The sequence below is a fragment of the Symphalangus syndactylus genome, chromosome 5 (genome assembly GCF_028878055.3).
Source record: "Symphalangus syndactylus isolate Jambi chromosome 5, NHGRI_mSymSyn1-v2.1_pri, whole genome shotgun sequence".
NCBI lineage: Eukaryota > Metazoa > Chordata > Mammalia > Primates > Hylobatidae > Symphalangus > Symphalangus syndactylus.
The window spans coordinates 123,422,641-123,443,060 of record NC_072427.2 but is presented as its reverse complement, the minus strand read 5'-3'; the positions used below and the strand labels follow the sequence as shown (position 1 = coordinate 123,443,060).

The 20,420-nt window shown below is 39.5% G+C and overlaps 1 protein-coding gene across 7 annotated transcripts in view; it reads left to right on the top strand.

Moving 5' to 3' along the window:
- The window catches only part of GALK2 (galactokinase 2), a 171,238-nt gene that overhangs the window by 142,560 nt on the left and 8,258 nt on the right, over positions 1 to 20,420 (top strand). For all 7 annotated transcript variants that reach the window (XM_055279053.2, XM_055279056.2, XM_055279054.2 and 4 more), the window contains one exon: positions 19,654 to 19,855. In XM_055279053.2, coding sequence (XP_055135028.2) covers positions 19,654 to 19,855 — 202 coding nt within the window. The remainder of the gene's footprint in view (positions 1 to 19,653; positions 19,856 to 20,420) is intronic.

The window sequence follows — 20,420 nt, the reverse complement described above, 5'->3', positions numbered from 1 at the left end:
CCCCATGCTGCTGTTTTCATGATTGTGAGTGAGTTCTCTTGAGAACTGATGGTTTTATAAGGGGCTTTTCCAACCTTCACTTGGCACTTCTCCTTGCTGCCACCATGTGAAGAAGGACATGTTTGCTTCTCATTCTGCCATGATTATAAGTTCCTGAGGCCTCCCCAGCCATGCTGAACTATTTCAATTAAACCTCTTTCCTTTGTAAATTACTCTCAGGTATGTCCTTATTGGCAGCATGAGAACAGACTAATACAATAGTGTTGGTGGGCTATGTACTTAAGTGTGTTTTGTGGTGGCAGGTACCAGTATTTTGTTTCCATGTTTAACACTTCCTTAAGGATCTTTTGTAAGGCAGGTCCAATGGTAATGAATTCCCTTAGCCTTTGCTTGTCTGAAAAGGATTTTATTTCCTCTTCACTTAGGAAACTTGTTTGTCCAGATATGAAACTCTTGGTTGGAATTTTTTTTTTTTTTAAGGATGTTGACCTTGAGGTGACAGTGTAGGGAGAGATGTTCAAATCAAGCTGTGGCTTGAAGCTTCTGTTAAACCAGCCAGACTTCCAAAGGCCCATGTGCAGTTCCTATTTTCTGTTTCCAAATTTCTAATAATTAGATTTAGAAATGCTCAGTGGCCATTCAAATTAAACACACACAAAGCAAAATCCTTCAATCCTTTAGATGTTGTTTAGAAACTGTTTAGGAATAGTTTCAGGCTTATTTGCCAGGCCTTACCCACAGGTAGGAATTGTCTAAGGGTATGGTAGAGTGATCTGGAGTCTTGGAGCCTCAGGGGCCAGACCTAATTGGCAGGGATGTTTCCCATGGTGTGACCCAAGAAGAAAATTTGAAGCTGTGGTCAGGGTGAGGAGAGATAGGCACATGTATCAAGCGTATAACTCAAGAACACACATTGGAGGAAGAAGAATTTCTGAGGAAGTAAATGGGCAGTAAAGTAGAGAGAATGGGTCAGGTGGTTTAGATTCTAGCTTAAAAAACAACAAAAAAAAACGGAATTTGTTGGGAGCATTTCTTTTGGGAGTGTCCAAACTGATCTGGGTTGGGGTGGCCCAGCTGCTTGGCCACATTGTGCTGGGGTAGACCCGAATTTCATTACTTCAGTTATCAACTTTGCCTGTGACCACATGCTGACTAAGTGCTGGTCAGTTCCTTTCTCATTTGTTTGCCTTGTATGATCTCCAGAGTCATGGGTGATAATCATGGCTTTTAATAAAGAGCAAAGCCCTGATGTAGACTGCTTTTTAGGAAGACACCTAGAGTCAGTGGTAAAGAAAAAAAGAACAAAACAACTTGTTATACACTTTATAGTTCCCACATGACCCTTTACACACACCATCTAATTTGAATCTCACAACAACCCTGGGGCACAGGGTTATCTGCATTTCACAGATGAAGAAACTGAGGTGAGAGAATTTAGTGATTTGTCAAGACCACATAGGTGGTACGAGCTGGAGCCAGACCCCAAATCCTAGTCTTCTAACTTAATCCAATATTTTTTCTGGCATCACTTCTTAAATCTTGGCATACTTACAAGCTGCCCTTAGCAATCCTGCACCAATTACGGGAGGTGACATCTAATTTTGACTTTGCTTGGCTCTAATTTTTTCTTGAGACTAAGGAGTAATGATAAAGCTAGGTAGCTTTATGTCCAAAGAGTTTCCTTTATGGCTATTTCCCATTCTAGTGTTTTGGCCTTAGAAGAGATAAGACTGTGTGGCATCTAGAAGCTTGCTTTATTTAAGGAACAACTCAACTTGGCCATAATATGCATAAGCTGTTGTGTTCTAAAAGAGCTGTGAGAAGTGCTATGGAATTTTCACGTTTAATAAAAATGCAGTTCTCATATATTATCTTGGTTAAGTCTAAGAAGAGTAGTTTGTTTTTATCTAATAAAAAGTATAAAGGTGCTTTACAAGGTAAAAAGGGTCAGTTGTTTAGTAATTTAAATGTCCAGTTAAGGGTTCTCAATTATGAAGGAAATTGATTTAAATGTAGCTTATAAGATATCAAGCACTAAACTCTGCGATCTCAACAGATTCCATTGTTCTTCTTGTAAATGTTTTGGAAGAAAAGTTTTCCATAAAAAGCTAGATGAAACTCCAAAGGAAGTTATAGACCCTTCTAGAGTTTACAGATGTTGGTTGAACAGAAATCCTTAAAATCTGTGAGATGGACTTCTAATGAGAAAGCCAATAAAATGGGTCCTTTGGTTTTGTCTATGGTTTTTGTTTTTATGAGAAAAATAATAGACTGTTGTAAAACAAAGTATAAAAGAATAAATCATATGATAATGATTTTTCTTTCACACAAAAGATATTATTCTTTATTTTGGAAGTCAAGTTTGCAGAAAATTTGTTTTCATTAGTCCTTTTTTCTTTCTCTCTCTGCCTGGTCACTTCTTTTTGCCCATCAGCTTCTATTGACTTTTCAGTTGTCTGGCTGTGGAGGACAGGTTCATGCCAGGAATAAAGGTTCCTACCTTGTTTCCTAGGGAAAAAAAATGGGCTCACCTGATATTGCAGATAACCAGGAAATTCCACTTCCTCTTTCAGATGTGTGCATGATATGTTTCTATTCATTGGTTCACCTTCCCCTTTCAAAACTAAAAATGAATGTGAGCATACCTTATTAAGTAGGATTTTTAAAGGCACGGCATCATAAAACTTTCAACTTCTGTAGGAAGAGCCTAGGACGTGTGTTGGAATCACACCAGTGATTTGTGTTGTGTGTTGGTCAACTTCTCAGCCACTGGTAGGTAGGTCAGTACTCACAGTGTGCCTCTTGTCCCACAAGGCTAATAGTGACCATGGTTCTGGCTTCTGAGGCCAGCAGAGAAGTGACAATGTGCATGAACTGCCATGGCACCAGCTGCTCCTATGTAGACCTTTGAAGCATGAAAAATACATGTCTCTCATCATTCTTAGTATATTTACTTATTTGCTCATTCTCCCTGTATGTACCTGGTTTCCTGACCCTGCCAACTATCTTCTTCACCCCAGCTGCCTCCTTGGCCTTGGCATCACTGGCCGACTTGGTCACCTCAGCTCTGACCACCACCTTGGTCCAGCCTTGCGGGCCTCTTTGTTTCTGACCCTGTAGTTCCCGTACATCTCCTCAGCCCCAGCTGCTTCTTTGGGTCTAGCCTTGCTGGTCTTCTCATTTGTGGCTGCCTCGAGGGGAAGGAAGGCAAGAAAAGGAAAGGAAAATGTGTAATTTCTAAACTTGTAAATATATGTATTTAAGTCTAAGGAAATGTTACTCAGTATTCCCTTTGCTCAAATTTATCTTGGATGTATCTCTGTCTTTCAGGAGTGAAATTATCAAAGGATCAGCTGTGAAGTTATTAGATACTATGTTTTGAGTAGAATGAGGCTTCTGCAGATATAAGGACATCTCATTGTCTCCTCTGTCACTCCTCTGCTGATTTGGAAACATCTATAGGAAAGCATCTTCTATAGTCATCATCTACTTAAGAGGCCAACATCTTGCCATCCTATTTTCCTTTTTTGCTACTTATGCTTTCATTTTTATGTTTTGTAGGTTTCCACATAAGTAAGTGTTCTCTTTGTATACAAAGCAGCTTTTCTTATGGGGAAATTCATTTATTTTGGTCAAAGTGATTCTCCTGTATTGGTAAGCTCAAACTGATTGTGCTTCAGTAACAAACAATTTCAAAGTCTCAGTGGCTTGACCAAGCAAACGTTTATTTCTTACTCACTCTTTATATCTAACACAAGTCAGCAAAAGAGTTTGTTCATCTAAGACACTTGCGGAGCTAGGAGCAGAGGGCTCCATCTCAACACGTTTGTCCACAATCATTGAGGCAGAAGGAAGGTAATGTTGTTAATTGCTCTCTGGCTCTTAACATCTGCCAGAGTGACCAGCATCACCTCTATGCTCATTCGATTGGCCAAAGCCAGTCAGATGGATGTGATGAACTTCAGTGAGGGTGAGGTAGTACAGTCTTAATATGTGTGAGGAGAGCTGGAATATTTGGAAGCAGCCTAATGACAACTGTACTTTCCCATGTTGAGTGGCTATGAGTCTCATCCCATCAAATCTTGGTGATACCAATGAGAACCAATTTACTTTCTCATATACAGAGATGAAGTTGACATTTTTTCCAAACATCTGGGACAATGAATACTGCTCTTGATCAAATTTCAAGTTATTTTCATTTAAGAATTAGACAGACATACTGTGATCTCTTTTTATATTGCACATTTCTCTCATTCTGGCATTTTATCTGCATGTGATCTGGTGAAAGCTTACATGGTAATGATGGCTTGTCACTTTCTTCCCTGTCTTGCAGAGTTCATGGTCTCTTTTCAGGAGCCAGTCATTCTAATATCCTAGGTCAAGAAAACATCTCCTTCTGTTTATTAGTTGTTCAATTTCTGTAGTCCTTTTTCAAAGTACTTAGCTTCAGGTGGAAGAAAGTTTCCTAATAATTTCTAAATTAGAAATTGTATGCTGCTTTCTACCTACTATGCCATTTGTTTCCAGGAGAGTCAGCTGAGGTGAGTAACTGTGGATGGATCTAGTGGCTTTTAGCAGGTTATTGCCAAATATCAATAGTAATTACAACAAAAATAATGACCTATTGTATGTGTATAGACACTAACAGTTTAACCATATGAGATCTCATTTGATCGTCATTCATGCTGCAGGTTTCAGATGAAAATATGACAGGCCACCACGCTATATTCAGGGTAGAGCCGCTCCATAGTTTTTTAGAAAATGTTTGAGGAAGATGGTTTCTTGTTTTGTCTTTAGAAAGGATTAGAATGGGAGAGACCACAAAGATTAACATCCTTAGTCCATTAGGACTTCTCTAATATTGGGAAACCCTTATTCTGTCAAGAGCCACTGATGGAACAGTAAAAAAAGACCAGAGACCACCTACATAGGAAAGCAATATAATTTAGTCTTTTAGTGAGAAGTTATACAATGTTCCAAGAAGAAGCAATATAAAAGTCTACTTAATTAACACAAGAAATAGCAAGATACATGTTTCATTTCTCTATTTTAGCCTAAAAAGGGAAGGGGGACAGAGAGGATGAAGATCACAAGGGAAAGAGTCATATGAATAAAGAAAACAGGAAAAAGAATCTGATAAAGGGGGGAAGGTTGCTTATGGAAAAGCACATAAACACAAATGCAGAGAAACCACAAACAAACACACCTGTGTGCATTCACTTCCCAACTGGCTTCCGGAGAGCTACATAAGCACATTTGTAATCATGGAGTACTATGAAATAGCAGCATCTTGATTTATTCTTTCAGGATATTGCCAGTTATAGTGTAAACACCTTGAGAATAGGGACATCTCTAGATGTTTGTGAAAGTGAAAGATTTTTATCTTCTTAATGCTGCACTGCATTTTGGAAAGTTCAGGTATAATGTAGGTGTATTGTCCTTCAATACTTGCCATGAGGAAATTCAGAGAAGGGCCACATTTGGCACATGATTCAGAGCTCCCTCACTTTCAGTCACCCCGGGTCACTCTTCCTGTTCTGCTCCAGTGCCTACTTCCAAAAGCAAACTCTGGACAACAGCCTATGTAATCTAGTAGGGTCATTTTACATGCCAGATAACATAGTTTCATACCTGCTTAAACTGTTGACATAATCTGTTCACCTACTACTTTTCCATCATTTTGAGAAATAAATAACATAATAGAGGTAGATTTTTATTCCTTTGTCAACAAATGTTTGATTGAGAACCAACTATTTAAGCACTGTGCTAGGTACTGTGTATTAGAAATTAGTAAGGCCAGCATAATCCTTATTCTTATTTAATTTTGTGGGAAGACAACAAGAAAATAATAACTAAAGTGTTCTAATAGAAATATGCTACTTATTTCACAGGTAAGCACTAATTTTTCTTTTGCCTCTCTTTTTTTTTTTTTTTTTAGTTTCTTTAGTTTTGAAACCTTTGTATATTTTTATTAATTATGAAACTCATATAAATTATGTAGGCAGAATTTTCAGGAAGTTTTATGCCCCTTTTTATAAACCTGTAACAAAGAAATAAGTGATATAATAGGGAAATACTGAAGTGTATTTGCACAGTCTTTGTATTTTACAAAATTATCATCTGACCATAGATGTGATCGTTGCTGTTCCAAGTAACAGAAAACTCAACCCATAAAAGGAATTAACTGACTTATATGGAACGGAAGAGTCCAAAAGCAGACATAGCTTCAGATGCAGCTTGATCCAGGGCTCAGATGCCATCATCAGAATCCAATTCTTGGATCTGTTTCTTCGGGTTGGCTTCATTTTCAGGCAGCCCCTTTCCTCATATCCTCAAGATGTTTTGCCTCTCTTTCATCCCTTTTTATTCCCTTATATATTTTTCCTGTAATTCAATTAATAGAAGAAAGCTAGGACAAGAGCTTATTCCCTTTCATGTAAAAATACCAGGCCAGGCCAGCTCTAGGCAAGCATGACCATGTTTCTCATAGTCCTTCTTGCAGCTCTGCATTGACCAAGATTCCTTCTTCACTCTCTAGGCTCCTTTTTAAATGGCTTGAAATTGTGTCCTCTTTTCATATTTTCCAAGAATGAAGTTTTAGGGAAGTTCTGGAAAATTAATGGGAAAGTAATTCCCTCAAGAGAGTGAGACACAAAAATGTGGCTCATCCAGGGAGCAGTTTCAGATTCTTCCCTTGCTAATGGGATGAGAGCAAGATGATGTGTATTGAGAACCTGCCATATTCAAGACACTCTATTAGGTTCCAAGGGGGCTATAAAGATAGACACAGTCCCTGCCCTCCAGAAGCAGTATATGGTAACTATAATTAGAAAGGAACACAAAGTAATTAAAGAAGTGTGCCGAGATGGGAGGTATGGATGCCTCTGACTGTTATGTTTTTGGAGAGTTTTGTGAAAGAGGTGGCATCCAGGCTGATACTGAAAGAGATGTGGGGATTGCAGAATCAGACTGGGTAGGATGCTGATGTAGCATCTTCATTCTGGGACTCTGCATGCTGCCAGTGGACAGGCAATGATGGTGCAGGGCAGGCATCTCAAGTCAACGGGGAGAGGGTAGTGTCACAACCATATCATTTGGGGGACTGTTGATGTGTCTTGATGAATTGAAATACAGGGGCTTTCATTTGCTGGGCAATGGAAAAATAGGCTAGATTTCGATGCAATGAAATATTCACAAATGCCACAATCAAAATGGCAATTTGGGAAGTTTGTTATGGTATGTAGGAGCAGGTTGATTAGAGGGGAGAGGGATACCAGTTAGAAGGTAGTGCAATGGTACAGACATGGGATGATAAGAATCCAAACTACAAAGGTAGAGGATAGAATGGAAAGAAGAGAGTGATGGGCTCTGTCTTGTAATGTGTATGACTCTGGAGTTATTTTCAGGAGCTTAGCATATGCCAGCGTATAAAATGCAGGTGAGGGTGACTACCGTGGAGTGAGGCAAAGGTTTTGATCAGCGGAGTAAAATGTACTATGGAACAGACCTTGAAGGCTCTTGCTACTTTGGAAATCTGACAAAGGGAAGCCATAAACATGAGGAGCACTGTTACTCTCCATAAAACAGCATTATGCTGTTGATTTTCAAATATTCACAAATGCTTCTTGGAATGTACTTTTCCATGGATTAGTGTGTTTTATGTTGAAAGTGCATTTTTTTCATCAGTGGGTTTGCTTTTAAAATCAGGTAAAGATATTTTCCCTTTAAATGTAAAATGCTAATTTAATTTAGTCTTTGCAGCATGGGAATGGGATACTAATGTGGCTGAAAACAGCAGTTTATTTTTTGTGGGTTTGACCATTTCAGAAGTTTAACATTTTTAAAAAATATTATTACTAGGAAAATAAATTTGAAACCACATTCCAACTTCAATGAGGATTATTCAAGTGTTTTTCAATTATATTGCTTAAATGCTCCAAAGAGTCTTTGCCTCAGAGCACGGACTTCTTATTATGACTTCGCTGCAAAGGAAAACAGAGGACTCTGTTCTGCGTTCTGAAGTGGTTTTCCTCATCCACCTCTGGATTGCTCTTCTTGGAGACCAACTCTTGGTTTAGCCTAGTAGAGCTTTCTATTTGTTAGAGAAATTGACCAGTAATGTGTAGTTATATGATTGTACACAGCCAGCTACAGCCACAACTACTTTTAGCCCCTCACTCAAACAGTGGGAAAATATTCCGGGGTATGAAAGTCTCAGAAAGATTAATTATACACTTACATGATAAAGATTTCCAATTATCTCAGACCAGCATATTTATTCTTTATGATTAATTATCCCAAGATAGTCTTCATTCAAGGTAATAAAATATTCTTAAAATACTTATTACTTTTTAGCTTGATAGGTGAAAACCAATGCTCTGCATTCTTCTTTATTTATAAACCTTTATGCAGTTTGGTGACATGAGGCTACGTGAAGAAACTCGCTGCATAAAGAATGAGGGAGATGATGGTCCAGCTCTCCCTTGCAGTCATTGACTGACGTCCAGAACTGCATTCAGGCCTAGGAAGCACCCTTCAAGAAGGGCATACACAGACTAAAGTGTATTTGGAAGAATAAACAGGTGAAGGAGACTGGAAATTCGATCATGTTGGAACTTGGAAGGTTGCTCTGGAGAGAAGACTCAAATAGTTGTGGTATTTCACTGCTGCAGTGGGCAGGTGGCAGCTGCCATAGTTTTGGCTACCTAGCATCTGGGCCCCTTTTCCATCTCAGGGAAATCTGCTATGTGTATGTTGGTGATGGGGAAGGTCTTGCATTCTATGGTAGAAGCTGAAGGGTCAGATTTATCTCTTTTGAGTCACTTGACACCTGCATGTGGACAAGGGTACTAGGCTTCTTCTGGTGTCCGGGCACATGTTTATGGCTGGGGCTTTGAGTCTAACAGGCATAGGTCAGTTGATAAAGTGTCTAGATTCCAATGTCATATCCAGACTGCTCTTGTGGAATGATTTTGGCAGTGTTCTTCACTGGCTGCTTCCCTTAGCTTCTAACCACTTCCTACCTGGTTTCACATTCTAATAGAGAATGGAAATATATAATCCTAAAAGATTTTGTGAGCGTCTTAATATCTTCAAAATAAGTTTCTTTTTTGCTTAAGGTAGTTGGTGTAGGTTTCTGTTTACAAACAAGAATCCTGACTGATATAATTACTAAAAACTTATAATGATTCCTTATTTCTAACTGGAATTATTTTATTTTTTACTATTAAGTGAATTTTTTCTTTAATTTTTGTTAACATATGATAATTGTACATATTTATAGGGTACAGAGTGATATTTCAATACAGGTATACAAATATGTAATGATCAAATCAAGATAATTAGGCTATACATCACCTCAAACATTTAGCATGTCTTTGTATTGGAACATTCAGAACCCTCTTATCTAGTTGCTTTTTTTGTTTGTTTGTTGTTTGTTTGTTTTTTTTTTTGAGATGGAGCTTTGTTCTTGTTGCCCAGGCTGGAGTGCAATGGCACGATCTTGGCTCCCTGCAACCTCTGCCTCCCAGGTTCAAGCGATTCTCATGCCTCGGCCTCCTGAGTAGCTGGGATTACAGGCATGCCCCACCACACCCTGCTAATTTTGTATTTTTAGTAGAGATGGGTTTCTCCATGTTGGTCAGGCTGGTCTCGAACTCCCGACCTCAGGTGATCCACCCAAAGTGCTGCGATTACAGGCATGAGCCACCGTGCCAGACCTCTTCTAGTTTTTTTGAACATGTATAATAAATTCTTATTAACTGTAGTCACTCTACAGTGCTATAGGACACTAGAACTTATTCCTCCTATCTAGCTACAATTTTGTAATCATTCTCTTCCTACCTGCCTTCCCCCACTACCCTTCCTAGCCTCTAGTATCTATAATTCTATTCTCTACTTCCATGAGCTCAGTTATTTTTAGCTCCTGAAGATGGGTGAAATCATGTGGTTTTTATCTCTCTGTGCCTGATTTATCTCACATAACATAATGCCTTCTAGGTTTATCCATATTTCTGCTAGTGACAGGATTTCATTTTTTTTATTGTTCAATAGTACTTTATTAAGTGTACATGCCACATTTTCTTCATTCATCTGTTGGTGAACATTTAGGTTGATCCTATATGTTGGCTATTGTGAATAGTGCTGTAATAAACATGGGGTACAAATAGCCCTTTGATATACTGATTTTCTTTCTTTTGGATAAATACCCAGTAGTGAGATTGATGAATCATATGGTAGTTCTATTTTTAGTTTTTTTCAGAAATCTCTATACTGTTTTCCATAATGGCTGTACTAATTTATATTCGCACCAACGGTGTAGAAGAGTTCCCTTTTCTCTGCATCCTCACCAGCACTTGTTATTTTTTGTCTTTTTGATAGTAGCCATTCTAACTGGGTGAGACGATACCTCATGGTGGTTTTGATTTGCATTTCCCTGATGATTAGTGATGTTAAGCATTTTTTCATATTCCTGTCGTCCACTTATATGTCTTCTTTTGAAAAATCTCTATTCAGACCCTTTGCCTATTTTTTAATTGGATTTTGTTGTTGTTGTTGAGTTGTTTGAGTTCTTCGTATGTTCTGGATATTAGTTTCTTGTTAGATGAGTAGTTTGCAGGTATTCTCTCCTATTCTGCAGGTTGTCTCTTCACTCTGTTGATAGGTTTCCTTTGCTGTGTAGAATCTTTTTAATTTCATGTTGTCCTATTTGTCTATTTTTGTTGTTGTCACCGGTGATTTTTGTTGTCTTACCCATAAGATCTTTGCCTATACCAGTGTCCTGAAGCATTTCCCCTGTGTTCTCTTCTAGTAGTTTTATAGTTTTGGGTTTTACATTTAAGTCTTTAATCCATCTTAAGTTGTTTTTTTTATATGGTGAGAGATAAGAGTCTATTTGTCTTCTTCTGCATATAAATATCCAGTTTTCTCAGCACCATTTGTTGACAAGCATATCCTTTCCTCAGTCTAACTGGAATTTTTAACCTGGATTCAACAATAGCTTTATGGAATCTGTGTATGTTGTGTTGTATGCAGTATTTTGGTTATTTGTTCATTCACATGGGGGAGAGGGTCCATTGTTTTATTTACTTCTCAGAAGTTTCTATAATCCTTAAAGGGCCAAGAACCACTTATCTGCAAGATACAATTTAAACATCTTAGCATGACATACAAAGTCCTCATTATCTGGCTGGCCTCAGCCCATTGCTTTGATTTTCTCTCCTGTTACATTGTCTGTTGCTTCTATTTCTTTATCCTCTTTTCATGTTCCAGTAGTCAAAGTATTTTGTTTCTCTAAAAGCACCTAATGGTTTATAATCTCTACATCTTTGCTTTTGATGTTCTTTCTGCCCAACCCTTTTCTTTGCTTCTTATCCCACCATTTCATTGGTTTGCTGAACACCTACTCATCTATTTAGATTTCACTGGTTTAATTCCTCTGTGGATGTAATGATTACTGTGCTACATCCCCTTGGCCCACCTGATTTCAGCATTGCTGGCAGCCCATGTTAAGCTAGCAGCTTGTATGAGTGCCTCTTCTTTGTAGCCATTGTGCGTTCTCCAAAGTCACTGAAGGCAGATGTGTTACCCAGGCACATCTTTGTGGAGAAGTTAACCCTTCTTGGGGGAAACACTCAAACAATGAGAATGTGAATGGGTCAATGCCCCAGCCTTCCCATTGCCTGTGGGCCAATGGTAGGCACATTCGACATGACTCTTCAGAGAGATCCCTGAGAGATTGGGCTGGGGGCTGTCCACACAGTCAGTCTGCTCATTAAGCCCCCTTTATTGGCTTGCTTTCTTTCCTGAATCACTTTCCTTCCTCTTTCACCCCTGCTTCCTAGATTACTGCTCCCTGCATCCAAGTCTTTATCTCAAGCTCTACTCTCAGGTGCATCTAGATCCAGACACCTTCTTGACTGTGTGTCTCTATTTTAGCTGTGAGATGCTGCTTTAGCATCTCTTGCCCTTTATTGATCTCATTTAATGATTTCTTTCTAGTAGACTATTACTTGTGGAGAGTAAAGAGCTTATCTTATTGTGATGTGAGTGGGCACCATCCAACAGGCTGCCAGTATGGGTAGAACAAAGCAGGTAGAAGAAGGGAGATAGGTTTTGCTGAGTCCTCTTGCTCTCTTTCTCTTCCCATGTCAGATGCTTGTTTCCTCTCCTCCTGCCCTTGGACATCAGATTCTAGGTTCTTCAGCCTTGGATTCTGGGACTTACACCGGCAGCCTTCTGGGGGCCCTAGGACCTTTGGCTTCAGACTGAGGGCTGCACTGTTGGCTTCTCTGCTTTTGAGGTTCTCAGACTTGGACTGAATCATACTACTGTCCTCTCTCCCTCCCTAGCTTGGAGACAGCCTATCAAGGAGACTTCTCCTTGTGATTATATCAGCCAATTCTCCCTCTTTTGTATACCTATATATCCTGTTGGTTCTGTCCCACTGGAGAACCCTGATTAATACACTTATTCATTATTGGTCCCTAAGCAGGTACATAGTGGACCCTCAACAATGTGTAAAAGGCACAGTGCATGAGAGCTGTCTTCAGATATCTGAAGGGTTACCTTGTGTTTACATATGTCTGGGGAACAGAACCAAGACCAAAGAGTAGAAGTTACAGGAAGATAGATTATAATTCAACTCATTGTTTATCAGTGCACCTATGGGAGGTGATATTTGATAGTAACAGTAACAGTGGCTCATTATGGTGTGATGACCCACTGAGGGAAGATATTTGCCCACTCTTCTGCTGAGAGTTTTATAGAACAAGGACCATAAGCACATACCTGTAAGGACAAGGCTGGCATATAAACTAGTGAGGCAGGCTAAGTGTCACATAGTTGGGAATGGTAAGAACTGTGTGGAATAAAGTGTGTGTACCCTGTCTCAAAGGGGTAGGTACTCCTTAGCTCCAGGCAACAGTTGCTAGACAGTAATGCAGATCCAGCACTGTCAGACCTTTGGGTTTTCCAAAAGTAAGTAGAAATCCAGATTCTTAGGTAAATCTTCCAATATAAAGATATTTGAGTCAAGAAGGCATCACCGTGGCTGGCTATGGCACATGGGTTGTTAGTTTATAATCTTTGTGTAGTGGATGTAGCTGAGGATGTTAAAGCCTCAGATGTGAGGATAGCTTTCTAGAGAGCCAGATTCTGGTCAGCTTGCTCTCTTCAGGACCATGAACACACTTTGCCTGTTCCCACTTGGGCCTTTGGCCATTCTCTCTTCACAGCAGGGACACTGTGTGGCTCAGGCCCCTCTCCTGTGACATCTCCCACTACTGGTCCTTCCCCAGCAAGCCCTGTCTTCTTAGTGCACCTTCAGCATTTCCAGCACTCGGATGTCTGCTGCAATTGCTCACTGTCTAGCAGTGTTGTAGTTTGTCTTACCTGTGTAACTAAGTTCCCTTAATGCAGAGGTTCTACTTCATGTGGCTTTCCTGTCATTTGGAGCATGGTATTGGGTGCATAGCAGGTGCTCAATAAGAACTGTTGGTTAACTGTTGCTAGATGACTATCATACTCAGTGCTTATGGCATCCCTCTTAGCAGAAGATGAGGTAATAAACAAGGGGCCACCAGCCCTGCATGGAGAACTTAAAATTAAATTAGTGAAGCTCTTTCAGATGACTCAGTGCTTTTGGCATTGCTCTTAGCAGAAGATGAGGTAATAAAGAAGAGGCCACTAGCCCTTGCATGCAGAGGTTGAATTTAAATCAGTGGGACTCTTTCAGAGATGAAATAGACATGTCCTCTATCTACTGTTGATCTGCTGTCCTCAGAGCTTAAAATGGTGCTCAGTGTGCCTCACCTGTCAAAGGCTTTCCCTCACCCTTTCCCACCAGAGATCCAACAAAATAACCAATTATGTGTGCCCTGATTTAGATTCCTTGATTAGAGATGGGTTCTGATCATAAACTATATAACTATCTTTTAAAGGAAAACGTTAATAGGCAACTCTTTGTTACAAAGATTGCCTAAAAGAAAAAAAACTAATTTTAACTGTTTACGATTATCTATTTTTGTATTATTTCTCTTTTATTTGAAACAGATTTTGTTTTAGAAATCTCTTTTCTTTCACATCTGTAAAGCAAAATACAATATAAACAATTCTCAGTCATCTGTGATAATGAATATTAGGGTAGACTTTGGGTACTGAAGTTTACTAATTGTTTCCAAACTTTATTTTAGCAAACTTTCCCCACTTTTTGGTGAGGATGCTAGTGAGTATAAATTGTCAAAATAGTACGTCTCCTTTATATTCCATATTGTACTTGTCTCACTACTATTTATTTAACCTAGTTTCAGTGCAGTTTTGTTACAAGGAGAAGGATCTGAATCATGCATTCAACAAACATTTATTGAACCCCTACTAAGTGCCAGATCCTATCTTAGCTGCTAGGGATAGTTATGAAGAAACTAGACAAGGCCCTCGCTTTTGTGGAGCTGAGCTTCCATTGGTGGGAGACAACCACAAACCAATGAACAAATGAACACACAGGAAAATATTGGATGGTGATAAGTGTTGGGAGCATAAAATAGAATGGAGAAAATATGTATGTATGGAGGCTACTCCAGATTGGAGTTGAGTCTCTTTAAAGCTGTGACATCTGAGTGTTGAGCCACAAGAAGGAACCAGCCATGTGAAGATCTTGGGGAAGAGCATTTCAAGACAACAAAACAGCTACTGCCACGGGCCTATCGCAGGAGCCACATGGTGTGCTGGAAGCCCAGCTAGGAGGCTAGTCAGAAGGAATTTAGCCAATAGAATTTATTATACAAGCCAAAATTATTAGCAACAAAATGAAATATTTATTTTGCAGTTTAAGTATATATGGCCATGAACATTTAGATTTCAGAATTTGTGCCATGATTTCATGACTAGATTCAGTAATTATGTAAGATTCACATTGGAGAAAATCAGTGTTCTGAAGACTATGCGGTATATCCCACTTTGAAGTTTTGGATTTCTCTTGAATAGGATAGCCCATTAACAATATTGGAGGAAAATATCATCTAGTGTTATATTCTTAAATTGAATTTGCCTTGGAAGTAATCATGCATGCAATGAACATAGGAAGAAACAGCTTCCTTCATCCTTTAATGTAATAATTGCCCCCAAGGATTACAAGAGCTTATAGACAGCTGGAACATCCAGCTATAATGTTAGCTGGACAGGGAAGAAAGCTGTTATGGATAAAGCTTCAGATTTTCTTGGATTTTTTGCTATCTGTATAACAGAGACCTGATGAGTTGCCAGCACATAACAAGCCAGAACCCTGGATCCAGAGAGCATTTGTGACATTCAGCCAACACAGAACTGCTTTCCCACCCAAAGGGTGGTCTCCAAATCTGTTGTAGCTTTTGGCAAGATTTTTATATCACAATTGAAAACAGACGCCCTTTCTGCCCTTTCCCTTGTTGTCTGAGTTACTACCGTTCAGGAGATTGCAAGCCATGGCAATCTCTCATGCACCTTGAGAATGCCCAGCAAGAGTCCTCGTTAGACATTCCTATTCAGAAGTCCTGCTGTGACACACTTCCTCTGCAAGAAGAGAACAGATTCAGGAAGGTGCCAGGATTGTGAGGTTCTGGTAGTCTGCAGGGTGTATTGTGAATGTTTTTTGTCAAAATCAAAGCACCAGTCCTGGGTTTAATAGAAAACATTTCTCTGGATAGTTTCTATTTTAAAATATTTAATCCTAAAAGAAAATATTTATTCCTAAAGAAATATGTAATCCTAAAGGAAAACCAAAGTGTACTCTCCCTGATGGACTATATTGAGTTTTATTATAGGATATGGCCCTAAAATGTGCTTGGATGGGATATTGAAAATCCAGAGTATCAAAAATCACTGAACTACTAAATTCTTGATTGACTAAAAGAGACTTATTAGACATAACTGAACATAATGTGTGGAATTTGTTTGGATCTTGGTGTAAACCAGTTGAAATTTAAACTGGTGGACAATTGGGAATATTTAAATATGGACTGAATATGAGGCAATATTAAGGAACCACTGACAACTTTGTTAGGTGTGATAATGCTATAGTGGTTATCTACGAAAGTAATAGTTATAAGGACAGTGCTGTGGAGGGGAAAAAACGAAACCTGAAACTTTAATAAGATTTATTGGTTCAAACACCACATGTTCTCACTCATAGCTGGGAATTGAGCAATGAGAACACATGGGCACAGGGAGGGGGAACATCACACACCGGGGCCTGTGGTGGGGTGGGGGAAGGGGGGAGGGATAGCATTAGGAGATATACCTAATGTAAATGACAACTTAATGGGTGCGGCAAACCAACATGGCACATGTATACATATGTAACAAACCTCCATGTTGTGCACATGTACCCTAGAACTTAAAGTATAATAAAAAAGATTTTAAAATAAGAAAAATCAAGGGCAAAAAAAAAATTATTGGTTCATTAGTAGAAATGTAACAGTGCTTCCGAAAAAGTAATCATAGTTTAGGGGAGAGGAACCTAGAGGCAGACCCAGGAGGAGACAAAGTCATGTAGAAAAGGAGATTTTGAAGGATGTTCAGTGTCCTTCAGTGGAGGGACAGTGCCAGCTCTAAATGGCTCTGCAAGGGAGGAGCCGGAGAATAAATCCTCTGACCTTACTCTCTTCCCTCCTATCTATTGCTGATCTTTTCCTGCTCTCAAATCTAGATGGCAAGGGACTCACTGGTGTAGTCTATACAGGTCGGCCTTTGGGGCTGATAATAGGGTGGAAAAGGGCAGAGAGTAGAACTGGGGGTATAAACAAAAGCTACCAATGACAGTATCTTCTTTACAAAGTATAACAATATGGGGGGAATGTTGAAGGATAGATACTTTTGGAAGAAGTCCTTCATAGAATTATAAAATGTTAGGGCTGGAAGGATCCTGAGAAGTGATTCTCAACCTCATTTTAGAGGTGACGAAATAAAGAGAGCATTATAAAAGTAGCAATTTGCGTACAGCTAGTTGTCACAGATCTGTTAAGAAATTACAGACTTTTTGATATGAACAGATACTTCTCAAAAGAAAACATTTATGTGGCCAAAAAACGTGAAAAAAAGCTCATCATCACTGGTCATTAGGGAAATGCAAATCAAAACCACAATGAAATACCATCTGACACCAGTTAGAAAGGCGATTATTAAAAAGTCAGGAAGCAACAGATGCTGGAGAGGATGTGGAGAAATAGGAATGCTTTTACACTGTTGTTGGGAATGTAAACTAGTTCAACCATTGTGGAAGATAGTGTGGCGATTCCTCAAGGATCTAGAACTAGGAATACCATTTGACCCAGCAATCCTGTTACTGGGTATATACCCAAAGGACTATAAATCATTCTACTATAAAGACACATGCACACGTATGTTTATTGCGGCACTATTCACAATAGCAAAGACTTGGAACCAACCCAAATGCCCATCAATGATAGATTAGATAAAGAAAATGTGGCACATATACACCATGGAATACTATGCAGCCATAAAAAAGGATGAGTTCATGTCCTTTACAGGGACATGGATGAAGCTGCAAACTATCATTCTCAGCAAACTAACACAGGAGCAGAAAACCAAACACCACATGTTCTCACTCATAAGTGGGAGTTGAACAATGGACACATGGACACAGGGAGGGGAACAACACATACTGAGGCCTGTCGGTGGGTAGGGAGCTAGAGGAGGGATAGCATTAGGAGAAATACCTAATAGAGATGACGGGTTGATGGGTGCAGCAAACCACCATGGCATGGTATATCTATGTAACAAACCTGCACGTTCTGCACATGTATCCCAGAATTTAAAGTAAAATTAAAAAAAAAAAGAAAGAAAGAAATTATAGACTTTTTGATTTTCAGCCCTGTCTCTTTCCCCTAGGCCTGGGAATTTCCATAAATTTTCCAAAATTTTCCCAGACCCACCACACCAGCTCAGCCACTGTTCAGCATGGGTGAAAATGGTAAGGAAGTCTCAGTTGTTATACACAGGAATGTGTAAGCATTATAGACATAGCCATTGCAATAGACCGTGTTTCTGTAGCTGAAATTACAGTATCACTGTGGGTAATCTGGAAAATACATATATGTGTCAAAAGGAAAATAAAATCACCCATAATGGACCACAGAGATAACTACTATTAACATATTTGTGCTTTCCTATCAATTTTTTAAATTAAAATGTACATAAATATGTGTATGCAAAATTAGTATCACTTGTACATATAGTTTTGTAGGTTGTTTTTTCACTTAATAATGAATAATTTCCTATATATCAAATTGCCTTAGAATCTGAGTTTTTTTTTTTTTTTTTTTTTGAGATGGAATCTCGCTCTGTCGCCCAGGATGGAGTGCAGTGGCGTGATCTCGGCTCACTGCAAGCTCCGTCTTCTGGGTTCACGCCTCCCAAGTAGCTGGGACTACAGGCGCCCGCCACCGTGCCTGGCTAATTTTTTGTATTTTTAGTAGAGACAGGGTTTCACCGTGTTAGCCAGGATGGTCTCGATGTCCCTACCTTGTGATCCACCCGCCTCAGCCTCCCAAAGTGCTGGGATTACAGACATGAGCCACTGCGCTCAGCCCCAGAATCTGAGTTTTGATAGCAGTAATATTTCAAAAATGAATATAGCATAATTTTTTTAAAGTCCTCTGTTATTAGATATTTGTTTCTTATTTTCTTCTATGATAAATAATGCTGCAGTATATATATAGGTACATATATAAACATATATCCCATATAAATAATTGTGTTTATCTGGGACATATAATATTTTTATTAAAAAAATTGCCACCATAAGAATTTCCAGTGGTCCTTTCTGTTGGGGCAGAGTGGAAAGAATATGGCTCTAGGGCCAGGCATCCCTGATCTGTCTGGCTTCCACCACGTTCTGGATGTGTGTCCTTAAGCATGTCACTTCACTCTATTGAGCCTCCTTCTCTTTTCTGTTAACAGGGATCATACTGCACATCCCTCAGTGCTGTGATGAGAACTATACGAGGTAGTACTTTTTTTTTTCTTTTTTTGAGACGGAGTCTTGCTGTATCACCCAGGCTGGAGTACAATGGTGTGATCTCAGCTCACTGCTACCTCTGCCTCCCAGGTTCAAGCAATTCTCCTGCTTCAGCCTCTCAAATAGCTGGGATTGCATGTACCCATCATCACCATGCCCAGGTAATTTTTGTATTTTTAGTAGAGATGGGTTTTCACCATGTTGGTCAGGCTGGTCTTGAACTCCTGACCTCAGGTGATCCACCTGCCTCAGCCTCCCAAAGTGCTGGGATTACAGATGTGACCTACTGCGCCTGGCCTACACAAAGTAGTATTTTAAAGTGTCTGGCATGTAGGGTGTACTCAATACATGTTAGGTCTATCTTCATTAGGATGGATTAGATTGCACACAAGTGTATGCACATGTGTGTTGAGTGAAGTGAAGGAAATATAGTTACAAGATTTTATTCAGTATCAAGAAAAAAGTAAAACTGACTTGCAAATAGACACATTTCAATTGAAAGAATCCTTTCAGCAAAAGAGAGACTTATTAAAGATATTGATAATGAAAACAGAAATGAAAGTCTTCAAAAGTGTATTTTTCTTTATACTGGGTTGTCCAGTAATATTCCTACCTCCTTCCCCATCCCCTTCCTTCCTCAGTGCTCATCTTCAAACTCTATCAGCGGGCAAAGCATGTGTACAGTGAGGCTGCGCGAGTGCTCCAGTTTAAGAAGATATGTGAAGAAGCACCTGAAGACATGGTCCAGCTGCTGGGCGAGTTGATGAACCAGAGCCACATGAGCTGCCGGGACATGTATGAGTGCAGCTGCCCTGAGCTGGACCAGCTGGTGGACATCTGTCGGTGAGGCAGCCTGGTGGGGGCCATCAAATAATATTGTTTAAATTAATGGAAAAAAATGCAACATTTCATAATCTACGGGAATGAAGATCGTTCCCCACTTCCTGTATTGAGGGGTCTCCGATGATATAGAGGTAAACTTGTTCCCTTCTAAATACTGGTAGGATGAGATTTGCTACCTGGCTCCATGATTTTATGAGGCTCTGGGTTTGGAGTCAGTTTGGAGTCAGCTCTTTACATCATGAGAAAGACCTTTCTGTCTGGATGATTCACTTTTCAGGATGATAACTTTGCTCAGAGCTGGGCCCTGTTAACTTTCTCATGATATGTTTTATTATACTGCTGCTCTGCCAGAAACTCCTGTCCAGTGTCCTAATTAAGTTTAGTAGTTCTACTCAGAAGAAGGGAGAAAACTGACAGAGGATCTCAAGCTTGATGGGAATGTGTGGGGAGATTGCTGAACGAATCACCCAGAAAGCCAGCATTTCCTGCCTTCCAGGTTTAGTTTAGGCAGTTTGAGGAAATAAGGGCTGAAGAAAGCCCAGGTGATACATGGTTAATTGAAGCA